This window comes from Limulus polyphemus, unplaced genomic scaffold, assembly GCF_000517525.1.
Source record: "Limulus polyphemus unplaced genomic scaffold, Limulus_polyphemus-2.1.2 Scaffold631, whole genome shotgun sequence".
NCBI lineage: Eukaryota > Metazoa > Arthropoda > Merostomata > Xiphosura > Limulidae > Limulus > Limulus polyphemus.
The window spans coordinates 21935-37708 of NW_013666241.1; the positions used below are offsets into that span (position 1 = coordinate 21935).

The 15774-nt window shown below is 32.2% G+C and overlaps 1 protein-coding gene across 3 annotated transcripts in view; it reads left to right on the forward strand.

Annotated features, from left to right (window-relative positions):
• Positions 1 to 15774, forward strand: part of LOC106459576 — a 48246-nt gene that overhangs the window by 4529 nt on the left and 27943 nt on the right. For all 3 annotated transcript variants that reach the window (XM_022386085.1, XM_022386087.1, XM_022386086.1), the window contains exon 2: positions 13717 to 13850. In XM_022386085.1, coding sequence (XP_022241793.1) covers positions 13717 to 13850 — 134 coding nt within the window. The remainder of the gene's footprint in view (positions 1 to 13716; positions 13851 to 15774) is intronic.

Sequence of the window (15774 nt, forward strand, 5' to 3'; positions counted from 1 at the left end):
TCAACAGATGTTGAATCTGATGCTCTAGAAAGGTAGTACTGCTCAACAGATGTTGAATCTGATGCTCTAGAAAGGTAGTACTGCTCAACAGATGTTGAATCTGATGCTCTAGAAAGGTAGTACTGCTCAACAGATGTTGAATCTGATGCTCTGGAAAGGTAGTACTGCTCAACAGATGTTGAATCTGATGCTCTAGAAAGGTAGTACTGCTCAACAGATGTTGAATCTGATTCTCTGGAAAGGTAGTACTGCTCAACAGATGTTGAATCTGATGCTCTAGAAAGGTAGTACTGCTCAACAGATGTTGAATCTTCTTAACATCTGTTGAGCAGTACTACCTTTCTAGAGGAATCTGATGCTCTATAAAGGTAGTACTGTTCAACAGATGTTGAATCTGATGCTCTATAAAGGTAGTACTGTTCAACAGATGTCGAATCTGATGCTCTATAAAGGTAGTACTGTTCAACAGATGTCGAATTTAATTTTCTAGAGAGGTTTATTGATAAGTACAAAGCTAGAAAATAGGCAATTTGTGATGTGCTCACCACGGGTATTAAAACCCAGTTTTTAGCGTTATAAGCCTTCACACTTACAGCTAAGATACTGGGAGGGGGGGGGCTTATAGTGATGTAGAACTGTTCAACAGACTTTTAACTATATTTGTCTAGCTTTAAAACACTCTAGCTAAATTATCATTGTATACATGTATATACATGTATGTGATAATTTGGCAACATGTTTTCGATACGTTTTTCTTCTTATTTTTGTGTACTAATTAAATGCTAACTGTATAACGATTTTTTACGTCATTATGGAATATCTCCACAAGGTTTTTCAATATAACACTTTTTTGTTGTGCAGGAAAACATGGTTTTTGAAAACGTATCGTTCATGCTTTATAAACCCATAAAAAATGTGTATGTGAACACTTAAGTAATTGATTAGCAAACATAATCGAGTAGTAGCTATTAATACAGACTTACAATGCTAAAATCCGGGGTTCGATTCCACGCTGTTGACGCAGCAGATAACCCAATGTGACTTTGCTCTAAAACAACAAACAAACGAGTTATTAATAATTTGTGTGTTTAATGGCCTGTTTAGTAATCGGAGGCCTCTGTGTTTGGTATTTTACTAAAATGTCAATGATAAACACCAACTACTCTTAATTCCTCCTCCATCCATGTTGGTATTACTGCAAAGGCGTCGCCAGGGGAGTTCTGGAAACCCCTATTGGACCATAAATTAACATTAATTTCACAAGCCGCCATATTTACTTGCAAGGAAATAAATATATTTAGCACAACCATATCGTATTCAAAAGTTCTGCATTATAACGTGACGATCAATCCCACTGTTGGTTGCTAAAGAGTAGATCAAGAGTTGGTGTTGACTACCTGCCTTCCCTCTAGCCTATCACTTCCAAATTAGGGACGGCTATCGTAGATAGCCCTCGAGTAGCTTTGCGCGAAATGTAACAAACAAAACAAACGTATTGAACGGCCAGCGGCATGTTTCTCAGTAGAGCGTAAATGTACAAGTACAATACCGTTTTACTTGCACAGACCGGACAAACACCATTTTGTAATATCACGTTCTGGTCAGGATAAATTCTTCATATTTCCATCTACGCTTCGGGAAACCTGTGGCTGTTTATTCACACCTACATACTCCTGGCCAGGTCTACATAGTACGATAAGTTGCTTAAACTGAATGATTCAGCTGACAGTATGTCTAGCTTGTGTTTTATGATAAGCTGCAGAATAGTTATTAAAAATAGATTAACGTACTTATAACTGTGAGTTACAAATAAAATTCAATTAAATAATGAGTAGATACTATTCAGTCTATTTTTAAATCTTGCGCTTATATTTATTTTAATGTAACTTGCCCATTATCGACTTGTTGTCACAGCACGTGCCCCCTGACTTATGTGTGTGTGTATACATATTCAATTTTATTGAAACAAAGAGACGTTCTCAAAGCGTAGAAATACCTACGTAGCTAGATTGTTATATGGACATAAAAAATTATGATAAAGTGAACGTCCACAATGTTTATAGTTTCTGACCTGTTATACACCTGAAAAACCTATGTTATTTCCTGAGCTAGTATGCGTGTTAAACAAGCCTACCTGTGTGAGTTATCACTATCAGGTGTCACATCTATCAAACGGTATTCATCACGATAAAACACCTTTCATCGCTATCGATCTTCCCACTAGGTGCCGCTTAAATATATATATATATCAAACATTTTTCACCATTTATCAAACGTCCCCCCCCCTTAATTATCACTTATATCTATCAAATGCCTTAAATCGCTATCAATCCTCTCCCTAAGTATCACTTATATTTATCATTATCATATATATTATTAGGCGTCTTCTAGGTGTTATTTGTCACTATATCAAGTGTCCTCATGGTATCATATATATTATTAGGCGTCTTCTAGGTGTTATTTGTCACTATATCAAGTGTCCTCATGGTATCATATATATTATTAGGCGTCTTCTAGGTGTTGTCACTTTATCGAGTGTCCTCGTGGTATAACATTCATTATCAAGCGTCTACTAGGTGTTGTCACTATATCAAGTGTTTTATTGGTGTAACATTCATTGTCAGTATGACACAAAACATTATGACACAATGTCTTGCACTGTAGCTGAATATTTCTGCACCTGTGTTTATAATTATGCCTGGAAAAAATCTTAATGGATGCAAAACCGAACACAGAAAGGAACTTAAGAGAGAGTATTTGTGTAATTAAAAACAGGTCTGTATGTAAAAATAGAAACGACGGACCAATCACCATGTCCTGTTGGAATACTTGTTTATCGTAAGTAATCCCTCACTTACGATCTACTTTCCTCCCCTTGTTTCGTGATCTTGTTTTTAAAAATGAACTTACCCATTAATAGTTGTCGCTGAATATAGGTTAAGCTAACCCTCATAGACATTAGCCCTGATAATGGTCACGTTGTTGCCGAAACTACTTCTCTATAATTAATAATAAATATTTTACCTTTCATTGTGCCAAAAAACGTCGGTTTTGTGTTTTTACTCTTAATTTATGACGTAATTTCGGATGCACACAGATATATATATATTAATGTTATGCATTTTCACACATGCGTACATGCTATAGTTTTTAGTGAGTTCAAAACACGAAGTCTGACTTTTAGATTAACGTTAACCGTACTAATCTAATTACTTTCGTGAAAACAATTGTTGAACGTTAAATAATTAAGGATTTGGTGAAACAATTACAATAACGTTGTTCTTTCATTGGCAGGTCCTCTTAAATTATCTGTTGAATATAATTCAAGGTTCAGTCCATGTAATGATAAGAAATAATTTCTTCTCCTTTAACGTTTTTACACACATTGTACACTGCCGTCAGTTTTTATAGGCCTACGTTACAAATGATGTTAACTAACGTAAAACAAATCATCTTATTTGTACGATGTAACTTGCTAAGGGATAAGTGCGGATCAAACACAGAGTCAAATAATTCACGAAAGCACATTGATTTATTCAATTTTCTATCATGAAAGAAACTTGACTATTTTTCAACTCACACTCTAACCTCTCGACGCTTCGCGGAACATCGTATTTATAATCCACACTTGTTCTGGATATTTCTATACTTGTTTGATCTTAACATCATGCGCTCTTTATCTAGTATCTAAATTAAACAAATCACAACATTATAAATATTGTTTATAACAATAATAAAATTTAAAGTTTTTCTTGTATTTGTGGGAATAATTTTCATAATATGAACGATGCAAAATATAAAGAAATATTTAACACACGCTGTTTATTGCATAAATATAGTGTTACAGAAAGCATGCAATGTTGGCACAAACTTGAAGTTGTGACACTTTAGACTTTTGTAAGTCTCAGCTTATTTATCTTGTGTAAATAGTGGTATTTGGTGATATATAAATAGGTAATAAATTATTTTCACTCCAAGCTCCTATTTTCGGGTACGTGCTCGCGACTAGCAGTTTCCAGATTCAATAACTCTGTAATGAATGTAGTGATTAAGATAAACATGTCTCCTGGTTTGTTTGATTACATGTAAAACCACTTAATCAAACACTTCTCTTTAGAAAACATGCCATACGAAATAATTTCTTTACTACATTTAGTTCATCAGTAAATTACGTCATAGCGTATTTGAACACATCAGGTTACATCACAGATCTCCAGATCAACACACGTTTCTAAGTTTGTAAACACTTGGAGATCCTAAAGAAAGGATGAAATGAGAACGTTGTCCATGAATCAACGAATATCGAACATGATTTAGTATATCACTAACTATATAACCATTATTATCGATACATACGCATTTCCCTACCTATCTGATCGTCCCAGTTGACTGAATATACTCAGTTTAACGGCGGAACTCCAGAAGCTACAAAGGTCTTGGGATTTAACCTTTAACAAGCACTACTGGTGACAGTATAAGCATTGTGTGGTATTAATGTGTATTTAGGTATATACTGTACTGGTATATACAAGAAGTAGTAGATAAAGAGTGGTAAAACAGCCTTTATTATTTGTACTTGAAAATATTATATATATGGAATAACTATTTCTAAATTTTCCCCAGTACAAAGCAACACTGATATCATAACCTATTTATATCTATATTTTGCAACTAGCGACATGATTTTGAAATAATATATATCATACTTTGTATATTAGAGGAAAGTTATAATGATAATCACCGTATCAAATTATTTTAATTTTTCAAAATGAATTGGAAGTTTCTTTTATTAAGTTGTTGTTTAAATTTTTTATTAAATCTGTGTAGTTGATGTAAAAAAAAAACAGGTTGCAACATATCTGTTATATTACGTAATTGATTTTCCAATTAATTGATCATATAAGTAATTATAAGTCTTTTTGTAAGGTTTTTACTTTGTTTTGAAGTTAAGCACAAAGCTACACAATGGGTTATCTGTCCTCTGCCCACCACGGGTATCGAAACCCGGTTTCTAGCGTTGTAAGTCCGCAGACATACCGCTGTGCCACTGGGGGGCGGTTTTACTTTGAGGGCTATTATGTCCACATCAGTATTAAAATATTCATCGAAATACTCCACTTTCTTGAGAAATCCTTTATCTAAAGAATCGAAGATGGTGGAGATATTTGTGACGAATTGGTTCAGTATTTAATTATGGCCAAAAAATTAAGCTTTGCTGAGGTAATAGTATTTTAATTAATTATTTCCAACAATCTAAACTACCCATTGACTACAAATGAAATTAGAGGATATTTGACACAAACAACATATATGTATTTATTTTTTTACAAATTGCTACTCTCGCTTTCCGGGGAAAAAAACCTAACAAACAACCAAATAAAAAGCAGGTTTTAGTATTATACTTCACGATTAAGATGTTTCAAAGGATAACAAGTTTTCAGTTTGTCCGCTGCGTGTCCCTTTTGAGAATAAAACCATACCTTCAGTTAATGTAATTCAAGCCTCTGAATTATTTTTACCAATTTAGGTTAGTGCTGAAATTGTAGGTTTGGTCCCTGCGATGGACACGCCCGTTGTATAGCTATGTAGTTAACAGCAAACAGACGAATTAATTCAAGTTTTGCGTAAAATATTTTCAAAAGGAAATGAAAAACCAAACCGTTTATCATCGCAAAAGAAACTGAACTGAGTATATTATTCAAATATAAGTTTACACACTTAAAGTAAATTCAAATATTTCGCGGTTTTGCTTACCCACGAGAATGATTATTCACATACAAAACTATACCTGTTAGGTTATATGTGTATCATATGAACATGTACATATAACTAACGTATCATGTACATATATTGTATTCAAAATTGTTAGTATATATATAAGCAAAATGTTCCAAACAAAAGGAATACTGAATTTTTTAACGCAAAATTTTCTTTATTTACACACTAAAATCTTTAGAATGCCGAAGTCAATGTGTATTAATTTATGTTCTTATATTTTTAAAACGTATGCAAAATATTGCATTATTTTTGTAGCCAATAGAAAAAATGTTAATTAAATAAATATGACCACATAAAATGTGTTGCCTTCACTTCTCAGAATATTAAATGAATGAAAATCATCGTTGTAGCTGAACATGAACACGAATTTTCTCGAACGTTCGAGTAGCTGGTACCGTTTCTGGTTAATATCCTACAAAAAAAAAAAATGCTTTGAGATTAAACTTGGCGACTTGTTTTCTTGAAAGCTTTGTTAAATATTCAAACTGCAACAGAGGATGTTGTTTCCATAGTTCAAAGCTACACGATGGATTATCTGCATTCTGTCCACAGCAAGGAATCGAACCCCAAATCAGTAAATCAGTAAACTTACTGCTGATCTGGCGAGGGGGGACTGCAAAAGGGGAATAAGCCCTTTTAGTAATTTTGTAAGGTCTTTTAATTTGAGGGCTATTATTTCCACATCAATACTGAAACATTCATCTGAAAAATCTTGTTTATAGAATCTAAGATGATTGAGATATTTGTGACGAATTGGTTCATTATTTAGTTACACCTAAAAAAATTATGCTTTGCTTAGGCAATAGTATTTTAATTAATTGTAATTTCCATCAACCTAAACTGCCCGCTGACTGCAAGTGACATTAAAGGATATGTGTTTCAAACAACATATAAAATTTTGAGTACATTATAAGAAAAAGACTGAGATTTTTTTTTGTCTGTAACCACTTTCAGAACTTTTAATACATTCATTTATTTATATCTTGTTAGCTTTCACATTTCGTTACTATTTCATATTTCCAACTGCAAAGCACACTTATGGGAGTTATTAACTACAGTTAGAAGGCCTCTGTAGTCTCTATGTTCTACCGGGACATCCGCTGTACTCTAATCCTGAGCAGTATTATTTTTCATTTTATAGTTAAAACCTTGTAATAAGCACAGCTCTCTTGCTTTATGTAGGTAGTTTTGGTAATGTTTGTTTTAGTTTTGACAGAATAAAGTCATTGGCTTGAATAAAAACAATGAAATTAGTTTTATTTACCTTACAGCTTTTACACTTTTAACTGGGGGAAGCCTGAACAATCCTGTTGTTATAGCTTTTGTCCTCGAAGAATGTGCTAAGTGAATCCAACGGTGGGTGTATCCAATACAATCCTCAGAATTAATGAGTCTCTAGAGAAGTATTTGTCTAGTTGTAATGCAAGCGAATAGGAGAGGACGTAATCGATAAACTATGGGGTGCCGTTATTTCAAGGAAAACGGCCAAAAATTGCTGCTACTTAATAACAGAAATCAGTGACAGAATATCCTTCTAATTCTTCAGCCAGGCAGCTAGTTAGATTTGTTCCTGGTGTTTATTATTATCATCATCATTATATAACTTCCTTGTGGTGATTTAATTCATGTACGTAGATAACTGGTAACACTTCATCACTTTAAGTATGTTCACGTTTGGGATATTAGTAAGCTGTATGAATATTAAGAGCTAAAGATTTATTTTCTGTAAGTAATGATTAACTTTGTTTTCAATATAGTTTTATCTAATATCATGGGTTATAATGTTTAAAATAGACTTAGATATGTTTTTTTTTTACGCTTTTGTAGCTTATTTCGCACTATTGGCTTGCTTAGTATGGATTTAGGACTAACCTAAATTTTGTAAGCTTGTGAGATATTGAAATAACAGTTGAAAATATCTTTAATAGAGAGGGTACCCAGCTGAGGAATCAATGCTGTTTAATCATAATAGATTTTAGTAATCTGATGTATTGATTTATAGCATTAAGTACTACTGGTCAGTTTGTTATATTGGACTAGATTTATTAATTTTAGGTTACTTTTTAGTTAGGTATTATTAACAATTTCTGACCATAAGCAAGCTATGATAGATAGTGTGTGACTAGTGCAGGAAAAACTGTCTTTGTTCCTAGGTATTAGATTAAAGTTAGAAAGCTTTCTTTTTCTACCTCGTAAATATGTGCTAAAAATTATGTCACTGCTTTTTATTTCCATTATTGCATTAACACATATATATTTATATATATATTGTTTGTAGATTTTAAGACGAAATTTTACCGTAAATTAACATAGATATTATAGTAAGTCTATACAGTTAAAGATGTTTGTCTACGGTAGTAAATAGCGCAAAAAAGTCATGTTGCTTTTGTACTTGTATTTTTAGGAGTGCTTCCATTGTTTACTGTTATTAACAAAAGACGGCGCTACATAATTTTTGTGTCCGCAATGTAATCCGAGTTATAATATTTACAACTTGAACTTTTACACAAATAGAGATTTACCAAAGTATTTTTAACTAAACACGATGCTGTTTTTTTGGGCTCCAAGTAATATCAAAACGACTAGTGCCCGAAATTGATCTGTTACCACATAACCTTAATAGGGCGTGGTCTTGTGGTTAGCATGCTTCGTCTGTAAATCCTAGGGTTTGTGGCTCACGCCTCCTTGCCGCAGAGAGTTGACGGTGGGTACTGCCTTCTCTTCTAATCTGTCAGGTCAAAATTAGAAACAACTATGCGCACGTAGTACGTGTCTGTAGGGTAGTTTTGCGATAAATTTCGAAAACAAAACATCAATCAACTTACGAGATTAATTACTGATGAAAAATGGAAAAGCTCGTTACAGGAAGTTGCATTATTCTTAGTAATGTTTAATACAGTATGTTTTGTGAACTTGTTTGGTAAATTCATATTGAACATGTGGGTACGTCAGGCAAAATTTGAAAAATTATAGATTATTTCCAACTTAAAGAAGTTAAGGGTTTTTCTGTATCCACGTGTAAAATGCTATACATATCATTCAAAAATACTGTTTGATGATACTATCTCACTGTAGTATCAAAGAAGTATGTCACATAAAAAACTACCTCAATTTATTTGATTTCCAAATAATATTTACTATTTTTAATTTACAAACACCTTTGGTAAAACATTTATGTAATGTTTTCCATTTCTGTACTTCATTTATAAATTGTTACGGTCGCAAGTGATTTCATACCGACAGTGCGATTTCTGATCAAATAAAATGTTAATTGATTGGCCCGTATGTTCCTAACGTACAGGGTGTGTCAATAAGAAATTACTAGATGAACAGTGTCTACTATCCTTGTGGTTGCAGTTGTATGAAGTAACTCGAATAACCTAATCTTTACATTCCGCCGCTCTAGCTCTGATTGCTTTATGAACGCTTGAATGAATTGTACTTTAAAATTAATCAAAATAGAAACACTAGGTGTCGCTATAAATTATAAGTAGATTTCGCCGAAAAAAAAACAGAAAAAAAAAACGAATGAGGAGTTATCACCATATTTGATTTTTTATTTTTACAGTAAGTTAAATAAGCATGTAATGAGTTTCAGTAAATGTCGAAAGAAAAATTGTGGAAGGTTCGTTAATTCAAAGATTGCCAAACTTCAAACTCCATTGAAGGTCAGCTTACGCTAATGTCAGTTGTAGGTATTAATTTGGCTGATTTCCAGTTGATTTTATAAGATTCCTCATGTATAGAAATATAGCAGTTGCCGCTCATTCAACTAAATTTCATCTTTTTTATGTTCTACAGTCTTGTTAAACTCAACCAATCAAATACCAATGCACCCATCCTCTAGTTTTTCGCATTATCTAGATCTAGAGTTCACTTCTTTTAATTGTTGTACCTGATGAAGCGAAGTTAACCTGGTGAAACGTTGTAACCATAGATATTATAATCTGTATGTCCAACAATAAACAAGTTTTAAATTGAATACCTGAAAATTGACTAAAGCAGCTTTATTAACCGCTACAGCCTCCATTTATTTATAAACATTTTTGTTTAGAACGTGAATTCGCAAATATTGAGAGGTGTGGTGTGTTTTTTATGCAAAACTTACTGGATATCATGTATATTCTTTTTACCTTTCATATCTGATGTATTGTTCACGTCCAGCGTGTAATGTGTGTTGTCAAATCTTAATTTCCAAATTCAGCGTGAGAAAAGATGCATTCTAAGTGTATTTGATGTATTCATTCAATTTTGTAGACAACGAGATGATTATCTACGTATGTCCATGTTCTAGCTCAAAATTGGATAAAAAAATCAACTGAAAAAGAAAATTGTTTTTTTTGCGAGAGAATATTTTGCAAGTTGTATCTTTTACTCATTGATTAGATTTTTTCGTTAAAAACAAACACTTGTCGTGGAACTTTCCAAAAATTAAATTCTTTTCTCAAGTGATACCAGGCATAGTAATGTATGTTAATATATATGTATGTATGTATGTGTGTGTGTGTGTGTGTGTGTACTTCACCTTTTAATCCATAATTTACTACTAACTCTTCAGTGGTGAAATAATGCTATGTTTGAGTAATTTGTTTTATCGTTAATCATAAACAAAGCCCCCCTCCCAGTGTCACAGCGGTATGTCTACGGACTTACAACGTTAGAAATCGGGTGTCAATACCCATGGTGGGCAGAGTACAGATAGCCCATTGTGTAGCTTTGTGCTTAACTTCAAACAAACATAAACAAAGTTTATTTTGAAATTTTGTAAAAGTATGTCAGAATTTAAAAAAGACTTAAGAATATGCAATACTCAAGGAAATAGTCCGTAAGAGTAAATAACTTTAATCATGAGACATGGATTTATAACTTCTTATTTTATGTATAATATATATATATGCACACACACACACACACACACACATATTTTATCATGTAATAATTAGGTTTTGTTTTCCTGGATTGGTAGATTTCAGTTACTCGAATCCAAAAGTTATTGTGGAAAGTATTTAGAATGTACTCACTTTTATCACTAGAGGACGTACCATATGTCTTTGAAGTAAAATGTTCTTCAATTTGAAAACGGCCCAACACGGTAACGTGTCATGGCAGTTTTGTAATTACTAAGTCCTGTAACTTCTATAAAGTGGCAAGTTCAAACGCACAGCTGCTTAGTATTTTAAAAGTCAAGATTGGTAAAACACTCGGATATTATCGAAGAGTATTAGTGGTTTGCTGCGGTGTAGAACTTTGAAGGGTGTTTGGCGGTAACGCCCGAATAAATTAATTTTAACGTAATATACGGATAAGGGCCCATTTCGTCTTTCTACTTCTACTGTGCTAGGCTTTCTCTTCACCACCAGTCCTTTTAACAGATAGCAGAAACTTAAACCCACTCATTATTTTTAGGAAAATTATCGATTCCCCTTCTTAGCTCATGTAAAGTGCCGAATGCAACTAATGACAGCATAAGCCAATCACCCAGTGTTAGAAAAATAAAACTGTCAACTAGAGCCAAGCCTGTCTTTTCTAAATCATAAACAAGTGGCCTCTCATCGTAAGTTAAGAATTTAACACAAAGAACTAGAAGGATTTTATACTTTATTCTATGGATCCACTCATTAGGAATTAAGATATGTTAACCTATTCCCATAAGATAACCCTTCCATCCTTTGAGCCACCCTAATGGCATTCCTCTGAACCCCTTCCATTCCAATAACTCAATAAGCCAGTAACCTTTCGTATATATATTTAGACCAAAACTTTTCACAGTATTCTAAGTGAGGGCTTGCTGATTATATGTATAAGGAGATAATTACGTCTTTTGACTTTTAATCGATATGTTCATAAATACACCCTAAAAATAAAACCACGTTAACTTTGTTACTAACCACAGAACATTTGTTTGATGGAATTATCCCCAATTTAGTCAATATCCATTTCTCCAGTCATGCTATTAAGTGGACTCCCATCTATATTAAACACATGTTCCAAATTATGATAACCAAAATGCATTGTCTTACATTTATTTATTATAATTAAAGGTCACTTGCTAAATATTTGTCAAACTGAATAATTGATCCACGTAATTGTATAATACCTCACCATCATCATTTTAATAGTTTTTCCCCAGCTGGCCAAATGCGATTGTTTTTGTTTTTTAGCTAACCAAAGGCTTTTTTATCATCCAGATAACCCATAACTTTCTCAAAAAGTTATCAGATTAGTAAGGGAAGAATTCCCTTTAGTGAATCAATGTTGATTTTTTATAAGACACCTTTAAAGTTTGTAACCATGAGCTATTTCTTGACATTTAATTTACTAAATTTTGTAGGCATCATTAGGACTAAATTTCTTTCATAAGCATAGACATAATCAGCTAGTTTTCGTGTAAGCACAGTAAGGGTCTAGGTGACCTTGATGGGCCCAATGTCAGATGGCCTCAATTCTGACCTGTCATCTTCCCATTTTTTATTAGTTATACAATACCATTTTGTTGTTTTTATAATGAGAGTTTAGTTTTAATACTTAACAGGGATTTATGTGCATGTGTTGTTGAAAGAAAAGGACTAAAAACCTGCTTCTGAGCTTGGTTACCTTACAAGTATTACTAATGACAAATGTTGTTTGTTAAATATTGCAAAAATTATATAAAACATTTTGAGTTTTATTACTTGAAATAGACTGTGCATAACCTAAATCTATAAGTAAAAGAAAATCATAAGGACATTTTTCAAGAATTGATAATTGGGTCCACACTTTCTAGTTACTGGTAATTTAAAATTATCATAAGTTCATTTTTATAACAGTAAAATTTATTTCGATGCATTTTTGATTTATTGGTTAAGTATATACCAAAGTTAGGAGATGGTATGTTTGAAAGATGGATTGAAAAAGCTGGAGTATCAGGGGTAACGAGTTTAAGATAAGGAAGCATATATTTATGGTTAGACTCCTACAGAAAATAGTGAGTTCACTGTGTTTGGTATTCAATGCAGAGATTTTTAAAATAGCAAAATTCAAACTTTCCAAAAACTACAATTAGTGTGTATTCTTTTAAACATTTATTAAATACATACATCAAGGACTAACTTAGTTTTGTATGAATACATTGACTCTTTTGCTGAATGGAGAGATTCATTAGTTCACTGTGCGAAATATCCTTCTTTCACCTTGCTCTTTCTTATGTTTCTATTAGCAACAATATGAAACCACAGGTGGCTGTTTCTTACATCATGTATGTTGTTATTATTATTATTGAATTTTCAATAACTCCCTGATTAATGTAAGTAAACATTTAATGAGGTTTGCTGTGAGCTATTGATCTGTGCCTTTAGCATTTTATGTAATGCAGCATAGTAAAATATACAAAAAGCTGAATAACTGTTTCAGCTGAAAAACTTAATAGGCACTTAATAGTATTTAATAGGCACCAGAACAAAAACTTAGTTTGAAGACTGAGGTATGAGTTAATCACTTTGATGGATTTTTGATGCCCTTGTACTTGTGCATTAATACTGTAACTTGTACATCATGTAAATGTGTCCATTTAAAGTATTTAAAAGAAACAAACACAACTTTTGTTATTTTTTTAAGTTATAAAATTCTTATTCATTGTGATTTGTAAAATTTAAACATATATTTATACAGTTTGATTTTGCTCTTTCAACTAATTATAATTACATGTTCTTGATGTTCAAAAAGAACATTGCCCAGTTTTTGTTTACATATTTGAAGCAGAATTCTATTGTTACAGCAACATAATTAATTTAAATACATTTTTGTTGTGTTTATTAAGTAAGTACATAATTGTAATAAGCCTTTGCTAAAAATTACGTTCCAATATTAAAACTGGATGAAAAGAATTATCCAGAAGACCTATTTCATATTATTTATTATTCTCTATAAAGAATATTTCTCACTCTGTGCATTTCCAAATAGAGTGAAGACTTAAGAGCAGAATTGGAGAAAGAAAAAATGCATCGGCAAGAGGCAGAAGCATGTCTGAGAGAGGTCCGATCCCAGAATGAGCATTGCAGAGCTCGATTAGCAAGTCTGGAAGAAGATTTTCAAAAGTAAGCCATTATTCAGGTCTAATAATTTACATGATCAAAGAAATAAAACTTTTCTTGCATATTTGTTGGAGGTTTTGTTTTTTCAAAATTTCTATTTGTTGTTCATTATTTTGTTAATGATTTGGGTTGCTATGTGAAATGTAGAAACATAAATTAAACGATACTATATATATATATATATTTATATATATTTATTTTTTAAATTTTAGTTCAGGTTTCTGAACTTAAGAGCAAGTTTGTCTAGTTCTAGACAAAGAGAATCCACCTAAGCTAAAGCTGCATTACTCGTGCCTTTATTGAGATTCATACTTGGCTGACTTGCTGAATAATTTGTTAAACTGGTCTTAATGTGCTTTCTGATATGTTGATTATACATGGGGGAGAAAGAGAAATTGAAAATTTTGGTTTTTGGGTAGTTCTGCCTCATTGATAACCTCAATGACATGATATACTGAGTAGTCTAATGGATCTTAGTATTGTAATAGAGTTCTGAGTAAAGTTAATTGTTGATAAGAATGATCCTGGTTTTTGTTGAGTGCATTTCATCTTTTGCCCTCTAGTGTTCAGATAACAGAAACTTGACCTTGCAAATAAAGAGAAAAGTATTGTTTTTTCACTCCTGAAATCATGTGCCTCTCTCAATTGTTTAATACAATATTGTTTTAATATGAAATCACTGTATTAGTCTCTTTTTTTCTTGTGGCCGAGTCAGACTCACCTGTACTTTGCATTTCAGATCTATAAACTTCCTGACTTAGCAACTTACCTATTGGGTTCAGTTCACCAGGGGTACTGTAGCTTCTTCTACAGTAGCACTTGTAATTTTGTTGTTTATACTACAATGATAGAAATGGCCTATTCTGTCAAGAATTTTTATTATTCAAAAGGAATTTGACAGTTTTAGTGAATGGGCCAGAATATGAAAAATGGATTTTAATGTTAAGAAGTGAAATGTTATTCATGTAAAGCATGGAAATTTTGAAAAGATTTGCTAGTGCAAGAAGAGCATTAGTGTTATGAAACAAAAAAAAAAAAAAGAGATGTATTAAGTGTAGTTGGTGTGTTTGTGTGTGTGTGGATGAAAAGGGAACTCAATTATACTGAATGGCCTTCTGTCATCATAGTGTTTTTAGTTTTATATGTTGTTAAACCTGTAATGTGAGGAATAATTACCTTTGTTTTTTGTGTAATCTACACCTTCTTTTATTCTAAAGAGATCTTAGGTTTTATAGCTTTATAGTTAGCTGTAGATCTCATGCTTCCTTTTACCATTGGTTTGTTAGATATAACATGATATATTATGAGAGCAACAACTCAAAATGCTAGGACTCAAATGATAATTGAATTAATTGATTAAATAATTTGAGTTATTATGTTTCATATTTCATCTATTAAATTGGAATTGAAGGATGTTCATTTTTATAGAGCAACTATGGGGAAAATTTCACTCTAACATTGTTATAATTATTAAAACAATGACAGGAAATAGATCAAATATATTAAAACTGTAGCCGAGTGTAAGTATAACTTAGGAATTCAGATTCGTCCTGCCAGAATTTATTTGAGTTCTTTTACCCTTGATTTGACTAAATCTGGGATAGTTTAAATAAATTTAAAAAACAGTATTTCATCATTATTCATCTGCACCAAATAAAAGATGTCTTGTAGCTGTCATTTCTTCTACATTACAGAATATATATATATGTACATGCATATATTCATTTTAAGCATTGATAACACAGGCCTGCAAGTTTGAACTTCATAAAAGTTGTTTTGGTTTTAATAAATATTTTACATGAGTCAGCTATGCAGATTTCCAAAATAATATTCTTTTTTTTTCTATCACGTAAGGATTTTTTACAAATCAGGAAGAAATAAAAACTCTTACTTAGATCAAGTTATTACTTTGTTTGCCATATTGAAC